The 26,010-nt window shown below is 37.9% G+C and overlaps 1 protein-coding gene across 5 annotated transcripts in view; it reads left to right on the top strand.

Moving 5' to 3' along the window:
- The window catches only part of BRAF (B-Raf proto-oncogene, serine/threonine kinase), a 150,661-nt gene that overhangs the window by 98,745 nt on the left and 25,906 nt on the right, over positions 1–26,010 (top strand). For all 5 annotated transcript variants that reach the window (XM_036246205.1, XM_036246201.1, XM_036246204.1 and 2 more), the window contains 5 exons: positions 349–433; positions 1,940–2,116; positions 18,862–18,908; positions 19,665–19,783; positions 23,629–23,760. In XM_036246205.1, coding sequence (XP_036102098.1) covers positions 349–433; positions 1,940–2,116; positions 18,862–18,908; positions 19,665–19,783; positions 23,629–23,760 — 560 coding nt within the window. The remainder of the gene's footprint in view (positions 1–348; positions 434–1,939; positions 2,117–18,861; positions 18,909–19,664; positions 19,784–23,628; positions 23,761–26,010) is intronic.

Raw genomic sequence — 26,010 nt, 5'->3', positions numbered from 1 at the left:
CCACTGAGTCACACTGACCCAGCAAATATGTATAATTTAATATAGTTAAGTAACCAGGAAAATACCATGGGTACTTGGTTAAATTCACAAGAGAAAAACAAGGTTGGCAAATTTTTTGGATTGATATTTTTAAATATCAATATGAGTATCATTGTTTAGTTTTTATCCTTAGAAAATTAATGCAATTAATGAAGGTATGGTATAATTTATTGTATCATAAGTTACACCATAAAACAGTTTAATAATGGTGTGGATTTAAGACTGTGGTAATTAGTGAAAATACCCGAGAGTTTTTATTTTTATATTTAAAAAACGAGAATGACATTTGGAATGACAATTACCTTACAGGTGATGTGGCAGTAAAAATGTTGAATGTGACAGCACCCACACCTCAGCAGTTGCAGGCCTTCAAAAATGAAGTAGGAGTACTCAGGTGAGTTAGTGGGAATTAGTGTTTTCCAGAGACGTTATCTTCTTTAACTTCTATTTTCCAGTGGTTGCCACTGTTAGCTATAAAAATGTACTCAAAATGGATAAAACAGACTGAGTAAATGTTGCCTTTAACCATATTCTTTTAAGTGGTATGCAATATTTTACTGTACGTCTGATAAAAGGATTAAGCTTCGAGTGAATTAGTGGAAATGTAGCATTCTGATTATGAGAAATAATACTTCCACCTATGGGAAATAATACTCTCAAAAGTTTAATCTTCTCAAGACACATTTAGAGATTATATCATGCCTGGAACTTGAGAACATTAATAAACTGAAGTATGTATAGACAAGGACAACTTAGATGGGGATGATTCTAATACTGTAACTTAGGGGGGAAAGTAACCCACAAAACTGAGGATATTGGGTTTATAGAAGGCGCTTATGTTCTAACGGGTACAGACTCTTATTCCAGAAAGCAGAACAGGGAAGCCAGTGGGGGAGTTGTAGGAAAATGATTTTTTCTCAATCAAAAAAACCTTTGTAAAACTAGCCCCAGTTAAAAAAAAAAAAGAAAGAATGGGAGAAACGGCATTAGTCTCAGTGATGAGCTTGCCAAAATTGAAGGTATTTGAGTAACCTTTAGTTGCCTGTCTGGTATATTAAAAAAGAGGGGACATCTGTAATACTTTCAACAATTAAAAAATAAAATTAAATAAATAAATAAAATAAATACCTCTGGGGAGACCAGGCCCTGCTCTCCAGTCGGGGGGGGTGGGGGGGGGTGGGGAGGTTCATGCTCACAGCAAGGATCCATCCATACTGATTGGTCACTGCTGATGTATATTCTGATTGGTTGGCCCCAAAGCTTACCAATTGTTAAATATTTTAAATATCCCCCCCAGTGTGTAACCTCACTACCAGAACTAGTCTTTGGTCAAATGGCAAATGTGTCAAAATTTAGGGGAACTCCTTATTTTGGTTTCCTTTGGGTTAAGCCCTGTGCTTCCTGATGAATTCAATTTGACATGTTTATTCAAATAACGGTTTTCTAATTTGCATCCCCCCCAAAAGAGTAGAATGTCAAACTAGATAATTACCAAAGTAATCCTTTTGCCTTTTTTAAAAATATCTTTTTCTTTTTTTATCCTCACCCGAGCACATTTTTCCATTTTTTGTTCAGGTAGAGTGGGAGGGAGAGAGAGGAACAGAGAGAGAGAGAGAAACATCGATGTGAAAGGAACACATCGAGTGGCTGCCACCCACACAACCGACCAGGGCTGGGGACAAACTGCAACCGAGGTACGCGCGCCCCTAGCGGGAACCAAACCCAGATCTCTCAGGACCGCATGCAGGCCAACGCTCTAACCACTGAACCAAACCGGCCAGGGCTAAAAATATCTTTTTCTGACAACATTTTACTGATAAATAGACTGCTTTGGCTTCTTGTTTAAGATTTGTTAAAGTTTATCGACATTTATTCTTTAATGTCACATTTCTTTTTATAGGAAAACTCGACATGTGAATATTCTACTCTTCATGGGCTATTCAACAAAGCCACAACTGGCTATTGTTACCCAGTGGTGTGAGGGCTCCAGCCTATATCACCATCTCCACATCATTGAGACCAAATTTGAGATGATCAAACTTATAGATATTGCACGACAGACTGCACAGGGCATGGAGTAAGTTCCATTCTGTTAAATCTCTTGGTAAATTACTTTTGAAGACCATTGAGGGTGTTTTAAAGACGTTAACTGATAACCTTTTGGATTGCTTTTTTAATTACTACCTAACAACATATGGACACTTTTAACTAATGGCTTGTGATATGATACTAAGAAATAAAATAGTCTGTACTACAATCTTCAAAACATACAAAATATTTGATAATAAATACGTGGCTGTAAATTTATGTTTTGCATGTAATGATTTAGCTAAGCAATAATGGTTCAGACAACAAAAGGGTGAGCAAAAGACCACTAAAAAATCATTAGCAGTTAATAGAAGTATATAAAATAATTGTTAGTTATCTTTTCAGATGTTTTCTCCAAGTGCCTATATTTTCTATTGCAAAATGGTAATTTGCAAATAATAAAGTAAAATGAAAATCTGTATTCTGATCCTTTTTGAGCATTTCAAGTTGAGTTGTTCATATCCACTGAATTAAGCTCTGCAATTTAAAAGATAAAAAGTAACTACAAAATGTATCATAGGCCAGAATCTGAATCTGTTCCAATCTGAAAGGTTATATTAAAATTTTATGAAGGGTAAACCATGGCAAAAATAGTAATCGTTGACAGAGAAACAAAGCTTATTCTTCACCCTCCTCCCCCACCAAGTGCCTGCCTTCCTCAGAGCCTTTGTACTTGTTATTTTCCCTTTGGGATATTCATACCACAAGTATCCCTAAAGCTTTTCTCCCCATATCGCTGTTCAAATGTTGCCATTTAAAGGAAGCCTTCTCTGATCACCTTACATCAGCAATTTTCAACCAGTATGCCAAAAGAAATTTAAAACGTAATACCTGACTATTTAGTCAAGGGCACTGACCTTTTTTCCTTTAGATTGTCAAATAAAAATAATGGCAATAGCAAACAACAACAGCCATCTGGTGTGAATGAATCAAAATTATACCTATTTCTTTTTGTCAGATTGGGAAATATATATATATTTTGGTGTGCCACAAAATTTTAGTAGTTAGTTTATGTGTGCCATGAGATGAAAATGGTTGAAAATTGCTGCCTTATATAACTAATATCCCTACCCCACCCTGTCATTCTCTGTACCCCATCTTTGTTTTTGTAATTTTAACACCCAACTTCATATGACATATTTGTTTATTGTCTGTCACTCCCACTAGAAGAGAAGCTATATGAGAGCAGGGTTTTTGTTTTATTCATTGTTTTATCCCTAATGCCTAGAACAGGGCCTGGCCTTTGATAGGTACACAATACATATCTGTGAAAGAAATAAATGAAGAAGGATTAACTGAATATTATTGTTAAGTTTACCTTTGAGAAGAAAAAGAAGCCAAATCCTTCTCATACCAAAATTGAGAAATGTCATGGAAAGGGAAAAAAGTCTACGAAGTAATAAAAGGATTGCAGAGGGGGAAAGGCTTTTGCTATAAACAGAGGCAGCAAAGAATAGTAATAAAAATTATTTTTAGAAACAGTGATGGGGCAGTCAAATGCCAGTGTTGATTAAGACAAGAAATGACAGCAGGGAAGAACACTCTCAAATTAGAATAGTTCTGTAATCTGGGAGATAGTCAGTGAAGAGGCAGTATTTTTCCATTGCTTTCAGTTTGGGATCTATAAGTATAAACCTTTGCAATCTGTTTATCTATTCTGAAATGCTTTAATTACATTTTAAGTAACACTCACTATATAATGAGTATACCTGGCTATGAATGTGGAACATGGCTATGTGTGGTGGTTACCAGAGGGGAAAGGGGGTGGGGGGAGGACGAGGAGGGTAAAGGCGTTCAAATACAAGATGATAGAAGGAGACTAGACTTCAGGTGGTGAGCACACACTAGAGTATACAGATGTCATATTATAAAGCTGTACCCTGAATTTTATATACTGTGATTAAACATTATTACCACAATAAATTTAACTTTTTTTGTTGTTAATCCTCACTGAGGATATTTTTTCCATTGATTTTTTTAGAGAGAGTGGAAGAGAGGGAGGGAGGGAGGGAAAGGGAGAGAGAGAAACATTGATGTGAGAGAGACACACTGGTTGCCTCTTGCACATGCCCCAACTGGGGCCAGGGAGTGAACCTCCAACCCAGGTATGTGCCCTTGACCGGGAATCAAACCTGAGACCCTTTGATGCACAGGTCAATGCTCTAGCCATTAAGCCACATTGGCCAGAGCCCAGTAAATTTAATTTTTTAATAATTAATTAATTAATTAAAAAGAAAAAACTTTCTATAGTATCCAAAAGAATAAAATACCTAGGAATAAGTTTTACCACGGAGGTGAAAGATTGTACTCTAAAAAGTACAAAACACTGCTGAAAGAATTTTAAGAAAAAAGAAATAAAATTTGGGGGTAATAAAAATTTTTGGATAGATGGTAGTGGATGTACAACATTGCGAGTATACTTAGGGTATATTTTAAAATGGTTAAAATGGGAAATTTTATGCAATATATAGTTTACCGCAATAAAGTTAAAGACAGAAAAAACAAAATGGCTATGTGGGATTCAGATAAGGTTACAGATTTATGCCATCTTTTGAAACTCCATTAAAACTATAATAAAATACTGTTTTTTAAGCATGAACACATAAGGTTGGAGATAACCGAGGGGAAGGAAATGATCGCAACATTTTAAAAGCTAGAAAGCAGATGGAGAAGTAATCATGGACTTAGTAGACCCCAAAATGCTAAATCATTAGTTGGCAATGGGGAAATGAAAACTAACCTGATTTAGACCACAGAATCCTCAAAAGTCTCAGGAATTGGCATTGCCAGGTATCTCAGAAGAGGGAGAGTATGTAAATAAAAAGGCCTGTCTGAAAAGCTTCTCAAAATCTCATCTCCTGCTCTGTGCTCCATCCAGGTGACTGTCTCATTCCTGCCCTGGCAGTAGGCTGGAAGTTTATTCTCTAGAGAAAAACAAATGTCTCTGGACAGGGCACATGGACATGGATACTTCACTAGAACTGGGGACTGAATGCTCCCTGAATGATGAATGGAGAGTTCCTCAGCACTCTCTTTTCATTTGGTTCCCAGAACGCTGGCGGCCAAACCTTCCTCTTCACACACAACATTGGAAGAGTCTTCTGTGAGGAATCTTACCAGCCAAGAGGAAAGACCCAAAGGTGGTAACATCAGGGAATCCCCCTAGATCACTGTTCAGGGAAGTTCAGCAACAAGCAGCCCATCTGTGCTAAAGTTTTCAGATAGTTTTTTAGTCCCTCACTCAGTCTGAGTAAAACAGATTATCTCTGGCTCACCCCACACATCAGAAGGAAAGTCTCTGATGCCAATGAGAGAGACCAAAGCAAATGAGAAGTGGGGGAAAGGCAACTAGGAATAAACAAACACAATGCAAGAAGAGATAATCCTCCCACCCAAAAAACACCTGTCGGTTTCTTCACCAATGAAAGATTTTTCTACCCATGAAACAAGAACAGATGCTTTAAAAGAAAATTTCCGACAACAACAAAAGAAATGTTAAAATGTTGATATTTATATTATACTGGAAATGCCATCCTTTGCAGTTATTTAAACTTAACTTTTAAATGTTTGGTTCCTCCTCCCCTGTCCTCCACCATTGTTTCACAAAGTCCATAGACTATTTAAATAGCCGTTAATAATAGACTTTTGCAAAGCCCTCATTTCAAAATAGTCTGCCCTGTAAATGTTTTCCAGATGCTGTTGAAGGTGATCTTTCTACTTTCCAAAATGTATTCTAAAGTCCCAGGGCATAAGCAGAATAAGAGCATACTAACTCATTGTATAAAGTGCTGGGGTTTAGGTCACTCATATGATAAAATCTTTAGTCATTAGGAAAGTTAAATCAATAGGACTCTCAAATGTGTCACCTTTATTGGATTACAGACTATGAGCAGACTGTGGATGGGTGACATTTTTCCTGTGTGGTTGTCTTCTTTCCTCAGTGAACGATCATTTTGAATTCCTAGGTTTACCTGAAGAGAGCAAAGCTACTCTAATGGTAGATAATTACAGACTTACTCTTAGAAATCAAGGTTCATATAGTATGTTTATCAGTTTCTCACCTGACAGTCATTGATTCAGCCTAAGGGCCAAGACTATTGTTACTAAACAAATTTCAGGAACAGTCAAATTCATTGTATCATTTCTTTGCAGGACTTTTAATGTCAGTATAATATTTATAGTATAATTTTTCATTTAGCTTTATTAGAAACATTACTAAATATTAAATCAAGGAAGCACAAAGAGGAAGTTGTGGTCTGATGTTTACTCACAGACCACATTCAGAATATAAGATGATTAAAAATAATTTGGGGATAAAACCTCACAATTTGCCCTGGCTGGTTTGGCTCAGTGGTTAGAGCGTTGGCCTGCGGTCCAGAGAGACCCGGGTTCGGTTCCCGCTAAGGGCACATAACTCAGTTACAGTTTGTCCCCGGCCCTAGTTGGCAGTCACTTGATGTGTCCCTTTCATATCGATGTTTCTCTTTCTCTCTCCCTCTCTCTCCCTCTTTCCCCCTCTCTCCCTCTTTCCCCCTCTCTCCCTCTCTCCTTCCCACTCTATCTGAACAAAAAATGGAAAAATATCCTCGGGTGAGGATTAAAAAAAAAATGGAAAATGAGTGTTGTACCCCCAAGAAACACAAGCTTTTCTTCCAAAAGATGTGTATAGGAAGAGATGTATTACAGGAAAACATATTAATAGTGAAAAATTGGAAACGTAATGGCCATCAGTAGAGGACTAAATGAATAAAATATTAACACATATGTGCAAGAGACTAGTATATTAGCAGTAATTAATTACATATGTATCAACATCAGCTTTAAAATAACATCAAGTGAGAAAAGGAAGCTGTAGCATGAAACCATTTAATATTTTTAAAACAAATTATTTTTTATATTTGGTTTTTTTTTAAGTCATACATATATTTATATGTAAAAGTATTAAAATAAGGATTAGAAGGCACACATCAAGGTCAGTAGTGGTTGTCTCCAGGAATGGCAAAAAGGAGTCAAGATTGGGGCGTAGCTAGCAAGCAGAAGTGTTTTAGCTTTACCTATAACATTCTGATTGTTTATGTCTTTTTATAAAAAAAGATTCTACAGCTATGTTTTTACTTTCATAACCTTTTTACAAATATAAACTTTGAAAATATACAGGAGGCAAATGTGTAAAAAATTTAATAAGATTGATTATGGTGAGAATAAGAGTAAATTCTACATTAGTGTTTGTTGTAATTTTTCTTAATTTCAAAATAAAAGATATAAAGAAATACATAATCAGAAAATGTAAACATAAGTAACCACCAATAATCTATCAAGAGAGAATTACCATTAATATTTTTTGTGTGTTCTGGATTCTTTCAGAATTCGTTATTTTAATACTATACACAATGGTTTCTTGTTGCTGTTTTAACTATGAAATTATACTGATGTTGCCTTTGTTCACTCTTATTTTAAACATCTTTACTGATTAATAAATAATATGTTCTGACCCCAGCTCTGCTACATACTGGCAACTCACTCTGTCCCTCTTTGTTTAATACCAACTATGTTCTGTGATTTTTTTATATATAGTAATGTATTTAGCAATTATAGTACTTACTATGTGCCAGACATTGTTTTGTGCACTTTATATGTACAACCTCATTTAAACCTCAACAACCCTGTGAGGTCGATCCTATTAGCCTCGTTTTACTGATGAAAAAACTAGGATATAGAAAGGTCAGGTAACGCCCTGGGCACATAGGCTCCAGAGTGCGCTACCTTAACCTTTCCCACCATGCTGCTTCTCCAATTGAGTCAGTCCTTCCAACAGCCTCAAGAGGGCCCTAATGTTATACAGTGGTCATACTTTCAGTTCCATAATTAATTCGCTCTTCTCTCCCAGACAGCCGCACCTCCTCTGTCCTCAAACCTCTGACACTCTTCTCCAAGAACAGTAAGCTTGCCATTTCTCTAAGAGAATTAGAAACACCCACCACAACTACAACCCACCAACTTCCGTTCATGCTCAGTTTTCTGCCTTATCACTAGAGTAAAAGCCAGTCCTTCCATTTTTTGTACTAGATCCATCCCTTGTCCCTACTCACTGGTGTTTTTGAGCAGGTCTCCCCTGTCCATCATCAGGTATTCCTTATCTACTGGCTTTGCTTCCATTTTAAAACACTTTTCTCACAATGCACATTTGGGAGAGTATCGACAGTTGTTTAATCTAGGTGGAAGGCATCTGGATATTTGTTGTACCATTCTTTCACCTTTCCTCTGTTCTTACAAATTTCATAATACAAAAGTTGTAGAGGTCCCTCCCTTGATCCCACTTCCCTCTCAAGCTATCATTTCATTCCTCTTCTTTCCTTTACAGCAACAGTTCTCAACCTGTGGGTTACGACCCCTTTCGGGGTCGAATGACCCTTTCACAGGGGTCGCCTAAGACATAACAGTAGCAAAATTACAGTTATGAAGTAGCAACTAAAATAATTTTATGGTTGGGGGGTCACCACAACATAAGGAACTGTATTACAGGGTCGTGGCATTAGGAAGGTTGAGACCCACTGCTCACAGTGAAACTTCTCAAAAGAGTTGTTGGTACTACTCTCTTGATTTCTCTTCTCCCCTTTTATCTTAGACTCCACTCCAGTCAGTTTTACCTAAATCCTCCACTAAAGTATCTCCTAATAAGGTAGTTACCACGTGGCTACATCCATTGGTTCAGTCCTCAGTCCTCAATCTGTTTGAGCTATCAAAAATATGAAGTTGATCTCATCCTTCTTCATGAAACACGTTTTTTTGTTTGTTTGTTTGTTTTGTTTTTTTGATCCTCACCTGAGGACATTTTTTCCATTTTTTGTTCAGATAGAGTGGGAGGGGGAGAGAGAGAGAAATATCGATGTGAAAGGGACACATCAAGTGGCTGTCACCCACGCAACCCAACCAGGGCTAGGGACAAAGCAACTGAGGTACGTGCCTTTAGCAGGAACCAAACCCGGTCTCTCTGGACCACAGGCCGATGCTCTAACCGCTGAGCCAAACCGGCCAGGGCCATGAAACATGTTTTTATTCATGCTAACAAGAAAGAGATTTGTTGTTCCACTTATTTATGCATTTGTTGGTTGATTCTTGTATGTGCCCTGACTGGGGATTGAACCCGCAACCTCAGCATATCAGGATGATGTTCTAACCAACTGAACTACCTGTCCAGGGCCATGAAACATAGTTTTTTTTTCCTATCCTCACCTGAGGACATTTTTCCATTTTTTGTTCACAGAGCTGGAGGGAGAGAGAGAGAAACATCGACGGGAGACGGACACATCGAGTGGCTGCCTCCCGCATGACCCAACCAGGGCCGGGGACAAACCGCAACCGAGGTACATGCCCTTAGCGAGAACCAAACCCGGGTCTCTCTGGACCACAGGCCAACGCTCTAACTGCTGAGCCAAACCAGCCAGGGCTACATTTTTGATGAATTTGAGAGAGAGAGGCAAGCGGGGAAGACACATCAGTCGGTTGCCTCATAGATGATCCCTGACCAAGGACCGAATCCACAGCCTGTATGTGTCCTGACCAAGAATTGAACCCATAACCTTCCAGTATACAGGATAACACTCCAACCAAATGAGCCAGCCAGCCAGGGCAAAACACATTCTTCTTTTTTTTTTTTAATCTTATTTTTTCATTGATTTTTCAGAGTGGAAGGGGAAGAGAGAGAGAGAAACATTGATGTGAGAGAGACACATCAGTTGGTTGCTCTCACACGGCCCTGACCAGGGTCAGGCACTGCACCTCAACAGAGGCATGTGCCCTTGACTGCAATTGAGCCCGCAACTCTTTGGTCCGGGGACCGACGCTTCAAACTCTGAGCCAAACAGGCCAGGGCAAGAAACACATTCTTAATCTCTTGCTACTCACAATGTGATCTGAGTGGCATCTGTATACCACCTAGGAACCTTTTAGAAATGCTGAATTGGCCCTGGCCAGTTTGACTCAGCTGTTAGAGCATCAGCCTGTGGTCTAGAGAGACCCGGGTTCGGTTCCCACTAAGGGCATGTACCTCGGTTGCAGTTTGTCCCCTGCCCTGGTTGGGTCATGCGGATGGCAACCACTTGATGTGCCCCTTTCACGTCAAGTTTCTCTCCCCCCCCCCCCCCCACTCTCTCTGAACAAACAATGGAAAAATGTCCTCAGATGAGGATAAAGGAAAAAAAGAAATGCTGAATTGTAGGTACTACCCTATATTTGACTTAGTTTCTACATTTTAACAAAATCCCTAAATGATTTGTCTATTAAAGTGTGAAAAACACTGCTTTAAAGCATATTCTCCTGATTTTCCGTCTTCTCACTGTCTGTTCCTTCTCAGTTGGTTCTTCTTCAATTCCTTAACTTCTCTAAATGTTGGAATACTCCAAGGATCTCCCTTCCCTTGATCCTATCCACCTTCATGGCTTGAAATACCATTTGATTACCATTTCTGGGCCTGTCTCCAGCCAGTTTGTTTTCTCTGAACTCCAGACTGGCCTATCCAACTGCCACTTCAACATCTCCACTTGATTGTCTAGTGGGCGTCTCAAATTTAATGTCTAAAACTGAGATCCTGATCTTTTTTCTCAGGCCTGCTCGTCTCACATTCTTTTCACCTCAGTATTTGGCAGCTGTTTTTTTTGAGCACTTATGTCTGACATTTTGTAATTACCTTTGACTCCTCTCTTACATTACATAACCAGTCTTTTATCAACTCCTGTTAGTTCTATCTCTAAATTATATCTAGAATTTTATAACTTCTCATCACCTATTTTTTTATCACTCTGATTCAAGCCAACATTAGCTCTTGCCTGGGTAGTGCCTGCTTCCACCCTTACCCACCTTCAGTTTATTCTCAATACAGCAACCAGAGTGGTCCTTTTAAGACTTAGATCAGCCCGGCCAGTGTGGTTCAGTGGTTGAGCATCAACCCATACACCAAGAGGTTGCCGGTTCGATTCCCGGTCAGGGCACATGCCCAGGTCGTGGGCCAAATCCCCAGTGGGGGGCGTGCAGGAAGTAGCCAGTCAGTGTTCTCACTCATCAATTTTCTCTCTCCCTCTCCTTTCCTCTCTCTCTAAGATCAATAAAGAAAAAAAAATTTTTTTTTTAAAGACATAGGTCAGATTGGGATGATAAACACACAATACAGTACAAATGATGTGTTGTGGAATTGCACACCTGAAACCTGTGTAGTTTTATTAACCAGTGTCCTCTCTTCCAGTGTATTCACATTCCACTCAGAAAGTAAACCAAAGTCCTTATAATAGGCCTTTCTCAGTGTGACCACCACCACAACCCTTCCTCTTCCACTTACCTGTTACCTCTCTCAACTCAATTTCTAACCTCGTCCCTCATATTCCCTGTCTTGCAAACACTTTGCCTTCTTGTCATTCTTAAAACATGGTAAGCACATGCCTGCTTGGGCTTTGCCCTTGCAAGTCTCTGTGCCTTCTGTGTTTTTTTTTTATCCTCACCTGAGGACACTTCTCCGTTTTCGTTCAGATAGAGTGGGAGGGAATGAGAGGGAGAGAGAGAAACATCTATGTGAAAGGGACACATGGAGTGGCTGCCTCCCACATGACCCCAACCAGGGCCGGGGAGAATTGCAGCCGAGGTATGTGCCCTTAACCAGAATCGAACCCGGGACTCATTGGTCCACAGGTTGACGCTCTGACCGCTGAGCCAAACCGGCCAGGGCTCCTTCTGTGTTCTTATCCCACCCATATCTGCATGATTTTCTCCCTCCCCTCTGAATCTTTATTTAAAATGTTCTTTGAAAAGAGACCCTTCATAGACTAGAATTACAACACCCTGCAATTTAGCATTTCCTGTTCTACACCTATTGAATACTTTGTTCTACTGATACTTTTTTTTTTTCAGTCCTCCATGCTAAAATGTAAGTCCCTCAAGGGTAGGGATTTTCTGCTTTATCTTCAAGATTTACAACAGTTGTTGCTTAGCACATAGTGGGCTTTCAATAAACGTGTTAAATAAATGAAAGAAAGAACCCGTAGAGGTAAACATTATCTCCATTTTACAGGTTAAGAATCCAAAGCTTAGCAAGATGGTGTAATGTATCCAAAGTCATATGGCGAGGAAGTGACATAGTTGGAATTCAAACCCAAATCTATGTGCTCAGAATCCATGCCCTTTTCACTATGCCTCTCTGGTCAAGTCACTTAGAGTCCCTGGGCTCTGGTTTTCCCATCAGCATAAGTGGAATTGTTGTCATCTTGCTTGCCTCACAAAGAAACATGATAGTTATGAAACCAAATGACGTAAAAATATCCTGAAAACTTTAAGATGCTATACATGTACAAGAGGGTGGTTGTGTTTTCTTATAAAAGTTTTGTAGTATTTGCTTTTAGTTTTAGGTCTTCAATCCACTTCAAATTGATTTAGTTTGAGGTAAAGGCTGAAGATTTCTACCCCCTTTATAGATATCCAGTTGTTCCAGCAACATTTATTGAAATGACTATTCTTATCCCATTGAGTTACCTTGATCTCATAAGTAAAAAACCCATGCTTCTAATTATACGTGTTCAGATTTGTGAATATTTTAAATGAACTTTAACAAAAAGAATAGTGTGTTTTTGCTATTCATCAATACCATGATATTGTGGGTGTACACTACATTCTCATTTATTTTCCATAGGCCAATGTTCTACTTAGAAGCTAGGATGAAAGTATTTTCCAAAGGGTGATTATATTTTCTTTAATGCAGGACCCAACTAGGAAACAAAACACATAGACTTATATATTCATGTACTTAGAAGACACAATATTGTTAAGATGTCAGTTCCTACTAAATTAATCTATGGATTCCGTGCTATTCCAGTCAAAATCTAAACTGGCTTTTTTATAGAAATTGATAAGTTGATCCTAAAATGTATATGGAAATGCAGTGGCTAGAATTGTCTAGACAATTTCTTAAAAGAACAAAGTTGAAGGACTTTTAGTGTGAAATTTCAAAAAATATATTCCTATGCCTATGGTCAGTGTTTTTGTTTTGTTTGCTGCCAAGACTGTGGGGAAAGGATAGTCCTTTCAACAAATGTTGGAACATCTGGATATCCGTACAGAAGAAATAAATAGACCATTAACCCTTACAAGACAAATATTAACTCCAAGTGGATCAAAGACCTAAGACAAAAAGCTGAAAATCTAAAACTCCTAATAGAAACATAGGAGAAACTCTTTGTAGCCTAAAGATGGGCAAAGATTTCTTAGGATACAAAAGAACCATAAAAGAAAAAAATTATAAATTGGACTTCATCAAAATTCAGAACTTTTGCTTTTTAAAAGACACTGTTAAGAAAATGAGAAAAGAAGCCACAGACTTGAAGAAAATGTTTGCAGGATACATTTTCTGATAAAAGACTTGCAGCTAAAGTATATAAAGAATACTTACAACTTAGTAATAAGACAAACTACCCACTGAAAAATGGGGAAAGATTGGAGTAATACAAGAATGGCAAGCACATGCAAAGATGTTTAACACCATTAGACGTTGTCCAACATCATTAGACACTGGGGAAAGGCGATTTAAAACTTCAAGACACAGCTACACATTCTACCCAGTAGAATGCTTATAATCAAAACCAACAGTACTAAGTATTGGCAAGAATGCAGAGCAACTAGAACTCATCCATTACTAGTAATGATCTTAAAGTCGTACAACCACTTTGGCAGTTTTGTTTAAAGTTAAAATTACTGTGTGAGCCATTCTAATCCTACTTGTGTACCCAAAAGAAATGAAAACCTAAATTAACAGCAAAGACTTGGACGTGAATGTTTCTAGTATCTTATTCCCAATTACCAAAAACTAACAATTACTCAGGTATATAAATAAGTTGTGGTATATTCATACACTATAATATTGCACGCTAACCATGAATGAATCTCAGAATCATGATGAGCAAAAGAAGTCATGATTTTGTTCATATAAAATTCTAGAAAAGGAAATCATTAATGGCTGCCTGAAGGGGCTGTTATTAATTACGGATACATATGAAGAAATAGGAGTGATGATTATTCTTCATCTTGATTATGGCTGTTCATTACACAAGTGTATATATTTAAGACTCAAACGCTCCATAAAAATTGGGTGTGTTTTATGTTGCATACAGATCACACCTCAATAAATTTGATTTTTTAAAAGTGAAAGAAACTGAAAAATCCAAGTAAAAATAGAATTTAGGCCACTGTGGAGCACAACCGAAAAAATGTGTGAACTCAAGGGATTTAATTATTTTAAAAAGGTAAATGATCACTGACTACATGGAGTAGCAGAATGTCATTCTCTTCAGTCTTGCTCACTTTCCACATGATTATGAGGGGAATGGAGGGTATCAAAGTGTAGAAGGGAGGCTATCTTTTCAAACTGTTTGGATAAAATAACATTTTGTCACCACTGTCACACATATGAGTCCACAATCAGCTGCTGAATTCTCCATGGGTGTCTGAGGAGAGATTAAGCTTGTTGCATGAAGTCTGATGACTTTTTTTGAAATTGTGTAGTGTTAGGTGACAGAACTGAAATGCTAATGTCTACATAGACCAGTTCTTTGGTGTTGAAAATACAAGAAAATAGTAGCAAACTTAAGTGGCAGAAAGTCAGGATTTTATAGACCGGTAAATCAGGCAAATGGTGTAGCTGGAGTATTTAAATTTCAGCAAGGCATTTAAATTATATTTCTTATGATATTCTTGTGGATAAGATTGAGAAATGTAACATGCATGGAGAATGTAAGTAGGTTCATAACTGTATAATGTTCATACCTAAAGCTATCAAGCTTGAAGGAGAATTTTTTTTACTCCTCTATTGAATATGATTAGCATACTTACAAATAACTCATTATTAGCATACTGATCTTTTAAAACTCATTTTTTGTGAAAACTAATTTTAATAAGCTGAAATTATAGGCCATGTCTATAAAATATGAGTCCAAAAAAGAGAAGTATACAGTGAGGGAAATGCTTTGTAAGAGCGGTGCAAAACAGCAACTTCCTAGGGTTGTAACTGAGTGTGATTTTAATAGGAGTTAGTAGAGTGACTATGGCTGCCATAAAAATTACAATAATGGCTGATTTAATATATTATTTTACCCACCATAAGGAACATGAAGATGAGTTTGTTTTTTGTTTTATAGATTCCACATATAAGTGAGACCATACATTATCTGTCTAACTTCCCTTAACAGAATGACCTCAAGCCCCATCCATGTATTTGCATATGGCAGGATTTTTCTTTTTTATCGCTGGATAATACTCCACGGGGTGTGTGTGTGTGTGTGTGTGTGTGTGTGTGTGTGTGTGAGAGAGAGAGAGAGAGAAAGAGAGACATTTACTTGATCAATTAATGGACACTTAGATTGTTTCTGTGTCTTGACTATTATAAATAATGCTGCAGTGAGTCTAAGGGTGCAGATATCTCTTTGAGATCCTAATTCAGATTCATTTGGATATATACCTAGAAATGGGATTGCCGGATCACATGGTAATTCTGTTAATTTTTTTGAGGATCAACTATACTGGTTTTCATAGTAACTACACCTGTTTATGTTCCCACCAATAGTGCACGAGGATTCTCTTTGCTCTACCCTTATTTGTTTTTTTTTTTTTATCCTCACCTGAGGACATTTTTGCATTTCATGTAGAGCGGGAGGGAGAGGGGGAGGAAGAGAGAGAGAGAAACATCGATGTGAGAGAAACACATCGAGTGGTTGCCACTCACACAACCCCAACCGGGGGCTGGGGAACAAACTGAAACCAAACTGCAACCGAACCCAGACCTCTCTGGTCCGCGGGCCGACGCTCTAACTACTGAGCCAAACAGGCCAGGGCTATTTCTTGTCTTTTTTATAATAGCCTTTTTAACAGATGAGAGGTAATATCTCATGGTTTTGATTTGCATTTCTCTAATGAGTAGTGATGTTGAGCATCTTTCATGTGCCTGTTGGCCATCTGTATGCCTTCTTTGGGAAAATGTCCTTTTTTTAAAAAAATTGAATTGTGCCCTGGCCAGTTTGACTCAGCGGTTAGAGCATTGGCCTGTGGTCCAGAGAGACCTGGGTTCAGTTCCCACTAAGGGCATGGGCCTCAATTCGGTTTGTGCCCGGCCCTGGTTGGGGTGGTGCAGGAGGCAGCCACTCGATGTTTCCCTTTCACGTCAATGTTTCTCTCTCTCTCACCGCCCCCTCCCTCCCACTCTATCTGCGCAAAAATGGAAAAATGTTCTTGGGTGAGGATTAAAAAAAAATTGAATTGTTTCGGAGTTTTTGTCGTTGTTGTTATTGAGTTGTATGAGTCTTTAAATATTTTTTTAAATATTCCCTTATTAGATACATGATTTGCAAGTATTTTCTCCTAATTGGTAGGTTGCTGTACCATTTTGGTAGTGGTTTCCTTTGCACTGAAGAAACTTTTTAGTTATATGCAGTCCCACTTGTTTATTTTTGCTTTTGGTTGTCAAATCCAAAACAAGTCATTACAACACCAATGATAAGGAGCTTACCACCTATGTTTTCTTCTAGGAGTTTTAGGTTTCAGGTCTTACATTCAAGGGAAGATGAAGATGAGAATCTCGCTCTAGTATGTATTGATCAGATCAAATCTGGAATACTGTATTAACTTTTGGGGTTTCATATCGTGCTGTAAAAAGAGAGTTGAAAAGCTTAATCTTGGATAAGAGTTTGAATGAAGCAGCATAGACAACAAATTTTACTAGATGATTCCCAGCTTTAAGATTAAATGATCCTGTAGGTAGACATTGTTTCTTCAAGGAAAGAGACTCCTAAGAGAATGATATTCATGTGGTTTGTAGCATATGTTTCTTTCTTGCCTACTACTTTTGTAAATCAGTAAGTTTTGCCCTGGCCGGTTTGGCAGAGTCACGGGTTCGATTCCCAGTCAAGGGCATGTACCTCAGTTGCAGGTTCTATTCCCGGCTCCAGTCGGGGTCCCTCGGGAGGCAACCAATCAGTGTCTGCCTCTCTCTCTTTCTCTCTCTCAGTCTATCTAAAAATCAATGGAAAAATATCCTCAGATGAGGATTAAAAAAAAACAACAACAACAACAATAGCCCTAGCTGGTTTGGCTCAGCAGTTAGAGCGTCGGCTTGCGGTCCAGAGAGACCCGGGTTCGGTTCCCGCTAAGGGCGCGTACCTTATTTGCAGTTTGTCCCCTGCCCTGGTCGGTCGTGCGGGTGGCAGCCACTCGATGTGTCCCTTTCACGTCCATGTTTCTCTCTCTCTCTCTCTCTCCCTCCAACTCTATCTGAACAAAAAATGGAATATAATGTCCTCGGGTGGGGATAAAAATAAAATAAGAAGTTTCTTGTTAACATCTTAGAAAGGTAAGAAAGAGGTAATTTAATTGTCCTAAATAATGGATAGATTTGTGTATCGTGTATCATCTGCAGCAAGTAAAGTTCATTTATTTTTGTTTCCTTTTGTACCCTCAACCAGTTGTGTGTTTGTTTGTTTGTTTTTGGCATCTTCATTATAACTGGTAGGTGTTTAGAAAATTATGTTCTAGTGTTAGTCTGTGTAGTAATTACTTTTGAACATTATATGATATGAGGGTTGGAGTATGATATTCATCCCATTTTTTCAGCTGGGAAATTTGAGTCATAGTGTGAAGTAAGAGGTAATTGGAGGAGAAGGGGTTGCTTTGTGTAAACAGTATTTGAAATGAAAATATTATCTGAAGAAAAAGTTTCAAAATCTTATTCTCTAGGAGGTTGTGGAAGTTTAAATGAAGATGAGAAAGCATAAATTATAAGCTTAATGATTTGCAAACTTTATATTTTTAACAGCGATTTTATAGTCTCATTTTAAAGTGAAACATTTCTGATAGTCATTGTCAAATTTCAGAAGTATATCTGTTTTCTCCAGCATTACATGAAGAAAACCTTGACTAGGACATTATATGCATCTCAATGTAATTGATTCAACTGATGTGTTTTGAATACTTACCTTATGCCAGGCACTGTACTCTGCACTGGGGATAAACAGAACTAAACTAGATACGGTCCTTTTCCCTCAATGAACTCAGCTAAAGGCGTTATAGAGGAAGTTTGCTACTCACTAGTTTTAAGAAGGTATTTTAAGAATAGTTTAATACAACCTTTAAGAATGGTTTTATCAATCAAACCTTCATATTTTGTAGAGTTTTACATTCTAAATAGAAAGTGAACGTAGGTGAAAAAGCACATGAATCCAGCTGTTACAATAATTTCTATATAACTGAACAGTGAAAGATCATTTGCAGTTGAGTTAGTCATAGGAAAGCTTCACTCAGGAGTTAGAATGTGTGTTCAATCTTAAAGGATAGGTATGAATAGGTAGAGAACAGAATGAAAGCTAATTTGGGGGATGGGTGTAGGAGGGAATATTTAAAGTATATTTAAAGGTCATGGATAAATAGGCTTGACGAGTGAAAGGTTTGTATTGGAAAATAGTAAAAGATAAAGTAAAGCCTTTTAGTAGAAAACAAGATTTTGGCTGTACCATATTAGTAATATGTTCCTCTAATCCTAAATTCATTTATAGTCTATTTCAATATTTCTTATGTAAGGGCATTATCACATTGTACAGTTTATAGTTGTATCATGATTCTAAATACATCTTTATTTATACCCCTAAATATGTTCTATAAATTTTTAGGACAGAGTATTTAGCCCTACTCAGGTTAAAATGATGTTTTGTTTTTCAGTTACTTACACGCCAAGTCAATCATCCACAGAGACCTCAAGAGTAATAGTATCCTTCCTGAAATTTGTCTGCGAAGTTTGAAAACATCCTGACTTTTTCTTCTGCATTTTGTCTCCACATTATGTAAAAACCGTTTCATGCTAAGTTCAATGTACTGTAAAGAGAATTCATAACTGGGTTTGCATGAGAGTGTAGTAGAGCAAGGTACTACAACCTGCTTTTGGTTCCTGAACAATCGGGCTCACAACAAAAATCTCTCAAATCTTTATGGTAGCAAGGCTCTTGATGGCCTGCTTACTTTCTATCAGTGTTATAAAACAGATATTTTGTAGCTATCTACTGGTTTCCTTCAGCACTCTGACCTTGCTCAGCAGTAGTTAAGATGTAATTGAAGGTTCTAAATTACCAATAACATGAGGTGAGAAAGACAATTCTTTCACTTCTATAAACTCAGATTAAGACCCTGTCTGCAGCCGCCTCCATCCCAGTGAGGAGCCTTCACCGCTCCCCAGCGTTGCCACAGGGTGTCTGGGCTGCGTTACTGAAGCTTGTGGGGAAGTTTCAGGGTCTCCCAGCAACTTAGGAAAGCATCTCACCTCATTCTACTACATGTCAAGCCCCTAAAACCTTAAAAGCAGGTCATACAGGCCAAATAGACCTAATGAATAAAAAGTACTATACTTTTTCAAAAAGACTGTCCTATTACAGAATTATAGAAATTAGATCTCTAATCTAAATTTTTCGTAATGCTTGCTCTGATAGGAAAATGAGATCTATTGTTTTCCTTTACTTACTACACCACAGATATTTTTCTTCATGAAGACCTCACAGTAAAAATAGGTGACTTTGGTCTAGCCACAGTGAAATCTCGATGGAGTGGGTCCCATCAGTTTGAGCAGTTGTCTGGATCCATTTTGTGGATGGTAAGAATTGAGGCTTTTTTCCATTAATTAATTTTTTGGGCCCTGAGATGCTGCTGAGTACTGGAAAGTCATTGAAGGTTTCGACTCTAGTATTTTCATAGTTTCCAGTATTCACAAAAGTCGACGTTGATCTTATTTTTTATGTAAATAGACCTTAACTTTTTTGTTTATCTTTAAAAAGAATATTATGAAACTAGTTTCAGTATCCTTCAAACAAAAAATATGTATTTTTTAAAACAGTTTAAATTTTATTTAAAATTGTCTCTAGAATATTTTGTGTTCCAAATGTTCCTTGTACCCTTTTTCAAAAAAAATATATGCAATTTAAGCAGGTGTGATCTGCAGCCATTAGTAAGGTTTGTGAAGACAACTACTCCTCTTAAGAGAAAGGCTGTTTGCCCTGGCCAGTGTGGCTCAGTTGGTTGAGCATCCTCCCATGCACCAAAAGGTTTCAGGTTCTACTCCCAGTTAGGTCACATGCCTGGGCTGCAGCTCCTTCCCCTGTAGGGGGTGTGTAGGAGGCAACTAATAGATGTTTGTTTCTCTCTCTCCCTTTCTCTCCCTCCCCCTCTTCCTTCTTCTCTCTCAAAAAAAATTAATTTTAAAATCTTTAAAAAGAAAAAAGGAAACAGACTGTTTCACAGTTTTATTTAAGCCTAAATTGGATAGTTACTTTCTTTAGACTAGAAAAAACCATGTAATTATGGGGCACCTGGGAGAGGAGAGACAAAACAATGAGAGGTAGATTTTTAACACTGTCAGCTTTATGCTGCCCTGCATGGCTCTTTCTATTTCTATTTCTGCTTTGTATAAAAGAAGAAAGAGAACATATAAAAGAAGGGGACCAAAACTTCTGTGCAGTTACCTTTAGCGGGCTATGAACAAGGCAGTAGGAATCAGTCTCTAAGCCGGTAGTTCTCAAAAGGGTCCCCAGCACCCTTTTAGAATTCCTCAAGGTCATTCCTGTGTAAGACCAGATTGTTCTTCATATTCCCCAACCAGAACAACACATCACAACAGATTGAATGCAGAAGCAAATATATGACTCGAGATGGCTGCTGCTAAACCAAACAGTCAAAGAGAATTGTAGGACTATTCTTCTCACTAAATTTTTTTATTTTTGAAAATATAGTTACTTTTCATTAAAAATGCGTGATTTATGTTAACATCTACTGGTTGATGTTTTACTATTTAAAAGAATTAATATTTTAACAGTTTCTCAGTTAAGTTTCTCAGTTTAACAGTTTCATATGATTATTTATCCATAGATAACAATCTACATAAGTTCCTTGGGGGTCCTCAGTAATTTTCAAGACTGAAAGAGTACTGAGACCAAAAAGTGTGAGAACTGCTTCTCTAAGCTGAATATAGGATGTCCCCGAATTATTAGTGCAGTTTTAATAACAGAATCTGCACTTCAGGACACCTTGCTGGAACCAGAAAAGCTGCAGGGGGCTTTCAGAGCCACTGGGCCTACGTTCTTTGAAAATTCTGTAGCAGGCCCCAGAAAGGGAATTGCAAGGTAGGATTCTGAGTTAGTCAAGACAAGCCTAGGGTTAGATTGAGCTATGGTTTCTTGTAATAATAACCGAAATTAGGGCAAGTTGCAAGGTGGGGGGCGGGGGGTTGGACTTAGAGTTCGGAGTTGTGTACTGTGATGCTCTGTGTGACTCTTACCCGCACCTTTCTTAACCTCCTCCAAGTCTGTATCTTTAATGTGGGTTGGACTAGTGGATTTCTAATGCCATTTATATTTCTAAGTTTCAGTAATTAGAGCTAGCAAGATTTTTTCGTTAATATATTTTTAGCTGTTTTAATAATTTTAAACAAGGAACTAATTAATCATTGTAATGCAGATCTCAGGCACCTTTAAGGCACACACCTTGTAAAACAGATGGCAGTGTATCCTAAGAAGGGGGAAAACAGATTTTTAAGTACTGAAATTGCAAAACAATTAAAAAGAAAGAAATCATTGATACATGTTTTAGAAGTGTGTTTATTTTAACTAATATGGGAGAGAGAGTGTCTCAGTCAAGTCTTCATTCAGGTTTGTCCTTTTTCAAAAACCTTAGTAGATTAATATGCATGAAGTTTTATTTTCTTCTAGTTTCATGTTTTGTTGATAGCTGGATAGATGAGTTCATTTTTTATTTCACCAGGCTGAATTTTAAGATAAGAGATTAGCCAATAGTACACTTAATTGTTGAAGAAATTCTTTTGGGTTGCTGTTGCCTTCAGAATAAAATTTAGAACATCCATAGACTGGGAAAAAAGAGTTTGGTCAGACTATGGTTATATAATTCTCTGAATTGTTTACAGTAGTCTTCTCAGCCTTGTTTTATTTATATCTTAGAGGAGAAAGAAATCTTTGTTTTAAAAAAGTTTTACAAATTATATCACTAAATTGAGAATTAATAATGCATTTCTTATAAATAGATGACATACAACTTTTCATCAAGCCATCTACCAACAACAGAGAGGTAAAACTAAATTTTGTAGGCAATTTTTCAATTGATTTATTACTCTGTCCCTCACAAAAATTATGTTCTGGCTTTGAAAATTATGTCTGTATGATAATCAGCCTCTCAGTATTCTGGCTTGTTCATTATATGACAGTTGTATGTGGTTTATTTTGTACTGTAATAGCAGTATCAGTAAAATGTAAGACAGAAGCAAATAGATACAACCCTCTCCTGCAGCCCAGTCCTTTCACTCCCCTCAGGATCTCCCCCCTGCATACCTTTCATCAGTGGTTCTCAATTTTGGATGGGCGTTAAAATCATCGGGCAGCGTTAAAAATTAACAGTGCACCCCCAGATTCTGATGTTACGTAGTCTGGACCTTGAGAGAGGTTCAAGGCTGCATAGTTGATTCTGACTTGCAGATGAGGCTGAGCCTTGTGAGATAGTCTGACCTATCTACTCGGACCAATAACCAGGACTCTTGCCCCAGGTCTTTCAGCCATTTTTGCAATTAGTCCTGATTTTGGTATCAAATTAATGTTTTCACAAAGTTTTTATTAATACCCTGCAATTTCTCTGATTCCTCCCAAATGAAACAATACAGAAGATTCAAGGTGAAAGAATACTTGAAGCTAATATTTAACCATTTGTTGTATTTCATGTCAGTAGCCAATAAGAAATCTACCTGTAGCACACAGTGACTAAAATGTATAAAAATGTAACTAATATGATTTGGCCTGTATCTTTGCCCAAGAAGCCATGGCCAAAAGATTCTTTATACCATCTTCTATTAAATCTACCCACTGCCTGTTACTTTTATTATAAGACATCCTTGGCATGTTTATACCACTTTTGGAGGCAGGAAAGTGATTGAGTTTATCAGCCTTGAAATTTTACCATTATTGTCTAAGGTACCCTGAGATGAAGAGAATCATCTGTACCAATGGGAAAACTTAAATTCTAAAGCATTTACCATAGTGGTTGTGCTACTCCCAAACATCTTACAACCACAGGTATAGTATTTCTTTGCTGAATCAGGAATGGGAAGTGAGAACTGATTGTTAGTAGGTAAGTCAAGGGAAGAATTCAAATATCAGTGACTATTTTGTGTAAAAAGAGGGCAGCCTGCTAAAATTATAAAAATATTAGTAATGCAGATAGAATCTCAGCTAATACTGCCTCTTTTAGTGTTTACAGAACATTTTTTTTTTTTACTTTTAATCAGTTCTTTCTTTGACCACTAATAAGAGAATTAATTACATATTAGATGGGTTATTTAATGATAAAAACATTTTTCTGGGAATCGTAATAGTTTGGTTTTCAGTCTTGATTCAGTTGAAGTCGAGAATAAATAAGAATGTACTCCTTTTTATGTTCTAACAGGCACCAGAAGTAATCAGAATGCAAGATAAAAACCCTTATAGCTTTCAGTCAGACGTATATGCATTTGGGATTGTTCTGTATGAACTGATGACTGGACAGTTACCTTATTCAAACATCAACAACAGGGACCAGGTAAATATTTAATCTCTTGGGGTTTATTTTACTATTTATATGAAGTTCCAATTCATTGTAGAAAAGAAGTGTTAAATCCTGGATAAGTATGAAGGTTAGATCTCTGGGTCTTGTTACCAGCTTAGATACCTTTTGCATACTTTTGATAGTAATAGCAGCATGTAAGGCCTTTCCTTGAAGTATCGTTCTTAATTAAGTGTTGTAATGGAGTGAAACTCCTGATCTTCTGAAACTGGATATACAACAATGGCTGTACCTCATGTTTCTTAACCGTGGCAGTTAGAAGTGTGAGCTCTGCCACTATCGTATCTGGGCTTTAGCCCTCTTCTTCTGTCGCAGAGTGTGCTGCCTGAGCAGGCACTCAGCCATTAACTTCTTTACATTGAATTCTTTTTAAATTATTAAGGTTTCTACATTTGTTTTTCATTTTTAAAACTAAGTAAATGGAAGAACTGTGACATCATGTTTTCATTTTTCTATAATGAGAATTCCAGTGGAAGAAATTTTTTTACTTCTCTCTTCCTCAGCCCCTTACCTTCCCAAATGCACTAATGTAGACTTATGCAACTCTTTACCTTTTCTATCCCAAATTAAATTCATCCAGGCTTTTAACACTGGCCAAGAAAAGTAATTGTCTTGCCCTGGCCAGTTAGAGTGTCTGCCTGCGGACCAGAGAGTCCCAGGTTCGGTTCCTGCTAAGGGTATGTACCTCGGTTGCAGTTTGTCCCCGGCCCCGGTTGGGGTCATGTGGGTGGCCACCAGTCGATGTGTCTCTCTCACATCGATGTTTCTCTCTCTCTCTCTTTCTCCCTCCTGCCCTGATGATAAATGCAAAAATGTTTTCAGGTGAGGATTAAAAAAAAAAAAAAAGTAATTGTCTTTACCAAGATTATCTTGTATACCTCAACATTTTAAAAGTGTGTGTGTGAGAGAGAGAGAGAGATTGAAGCAGTTACACTGTTAATATATTAGAAACAATAGTTGACATATAAATTGTGCTTATATAATATTTATACTTTATGCTATGGTTTGTATCAGAATCATCAGGGTAATTTGCTTTAAAAAGTGGAGATGCCGGAGCAGATTCTGATTCAATGTAATGGGGTCCAAGAAGCTGCATTTGTAATAAGTGTCCCAGGTGATTCTGATACATAACAAATTCGAGACTCAGCAATCTGAAGATTTTTTTTTTTCTTTATTGATTTTAGAGAGAGAGGAAGTAAGAGGGAGAGAGGGATAGAAACATCAATGAGAAAGAACATTGATTGGTCACCTCCTGCATGCCCCTCACTGGGGATTGGGCCCACAACCTGGGCATGTGCCCTGACTAGGAATCGAACCAGTGACCTCTTGCTGCATGGGTTGATGCTCAATCACTGAGCCACACCGGCTGGACTGAAGTTTTTTTTTTAAGTGCAAACATTTTGTGTTTCATCATAACCTCTCAGCCTAGTGAAATGATAGTTTTATGTATAAATATGTTATTTCATTTAAGTAGTGTGTGTTTTAGTCAAGAGCTCAACTCTCGCCCTGGCCAGTTTGGCTCAGCGGTTAGAGCGTCGGCCTGCGGTCCGGAGAGACCCGGGTTCGGTTCCCGCTAAGGGCACGTACTTCGGTTGCCGTTTGTCCCCGGCCCTGGTTGGTCGTGCGGGTGGCAGCCACTCGATGTGTCCCTTCACGTTGATGTTTCTCTCTCTCCCTTCCTCTCTCTCCCTCCCACTCTATCTGTACAAAAAATGGAAAAATATCCTCGGATCAGGATAAAAAAAAAAAAGAAAGAAAGAAAAATATCCTCAAGTGAGGATTAAAAAAAAAAGTATAAAAAATAAAGAGCTCAAGTCTCAGCCTTTTTGGTGATAGCTCTGAGTAGCTTTCTCACTAAGTACTTCCACTATCATGTGCTATCAGAGAGGTAATATAAGTTATCATGTGCTTGGCATATGCTCACTGAATCACCATGTGGCCCTTACTCAATAGTGGTCTTTTTTTTTTTTTTAAGGTAACAGCCATTTCCTTTTTTTTTTTTTCTTTTTTAATTTTTTTTTCCTTTATTGATTTTAGAGAGAGAGGAAGGAAGAGGGAGAGAGAGAGAAATATCGATGTGAGAGAGACACATTGAGTGGTTGCCACCCACATGACCCCAATTGGGGCCGGGGACAAACCACAACCGAGGTATGTGCCCTTAGCGGGGACTGAACCCAGGTCTCTCTGGTCCATGGGCTGACGCTCTAACCACTGAGAAAACAGGCC

Source organism: Molossus molossus, unplaced genomic scaffold (assembly GCF_014108415.1).
Source record: "Molossus molossus isolate mMolMol1 unplaced genomic scaffold, mMolMol1.p scaffold_m16_p_7, whole genome shotgun sequence".
Classification (NCBI taxonomy): domain Eukaryota; kingdom Metazoa; phylum Chordata; class Mammalia; order Chiroptera; family Molossidae; genus Molossus; species Molossus molossus.
The sequence above is the reverse complement of the archived record's forward strand: the minus strand, read 5'-3'. Positions and strand labels throughout refer to the sequence as shown.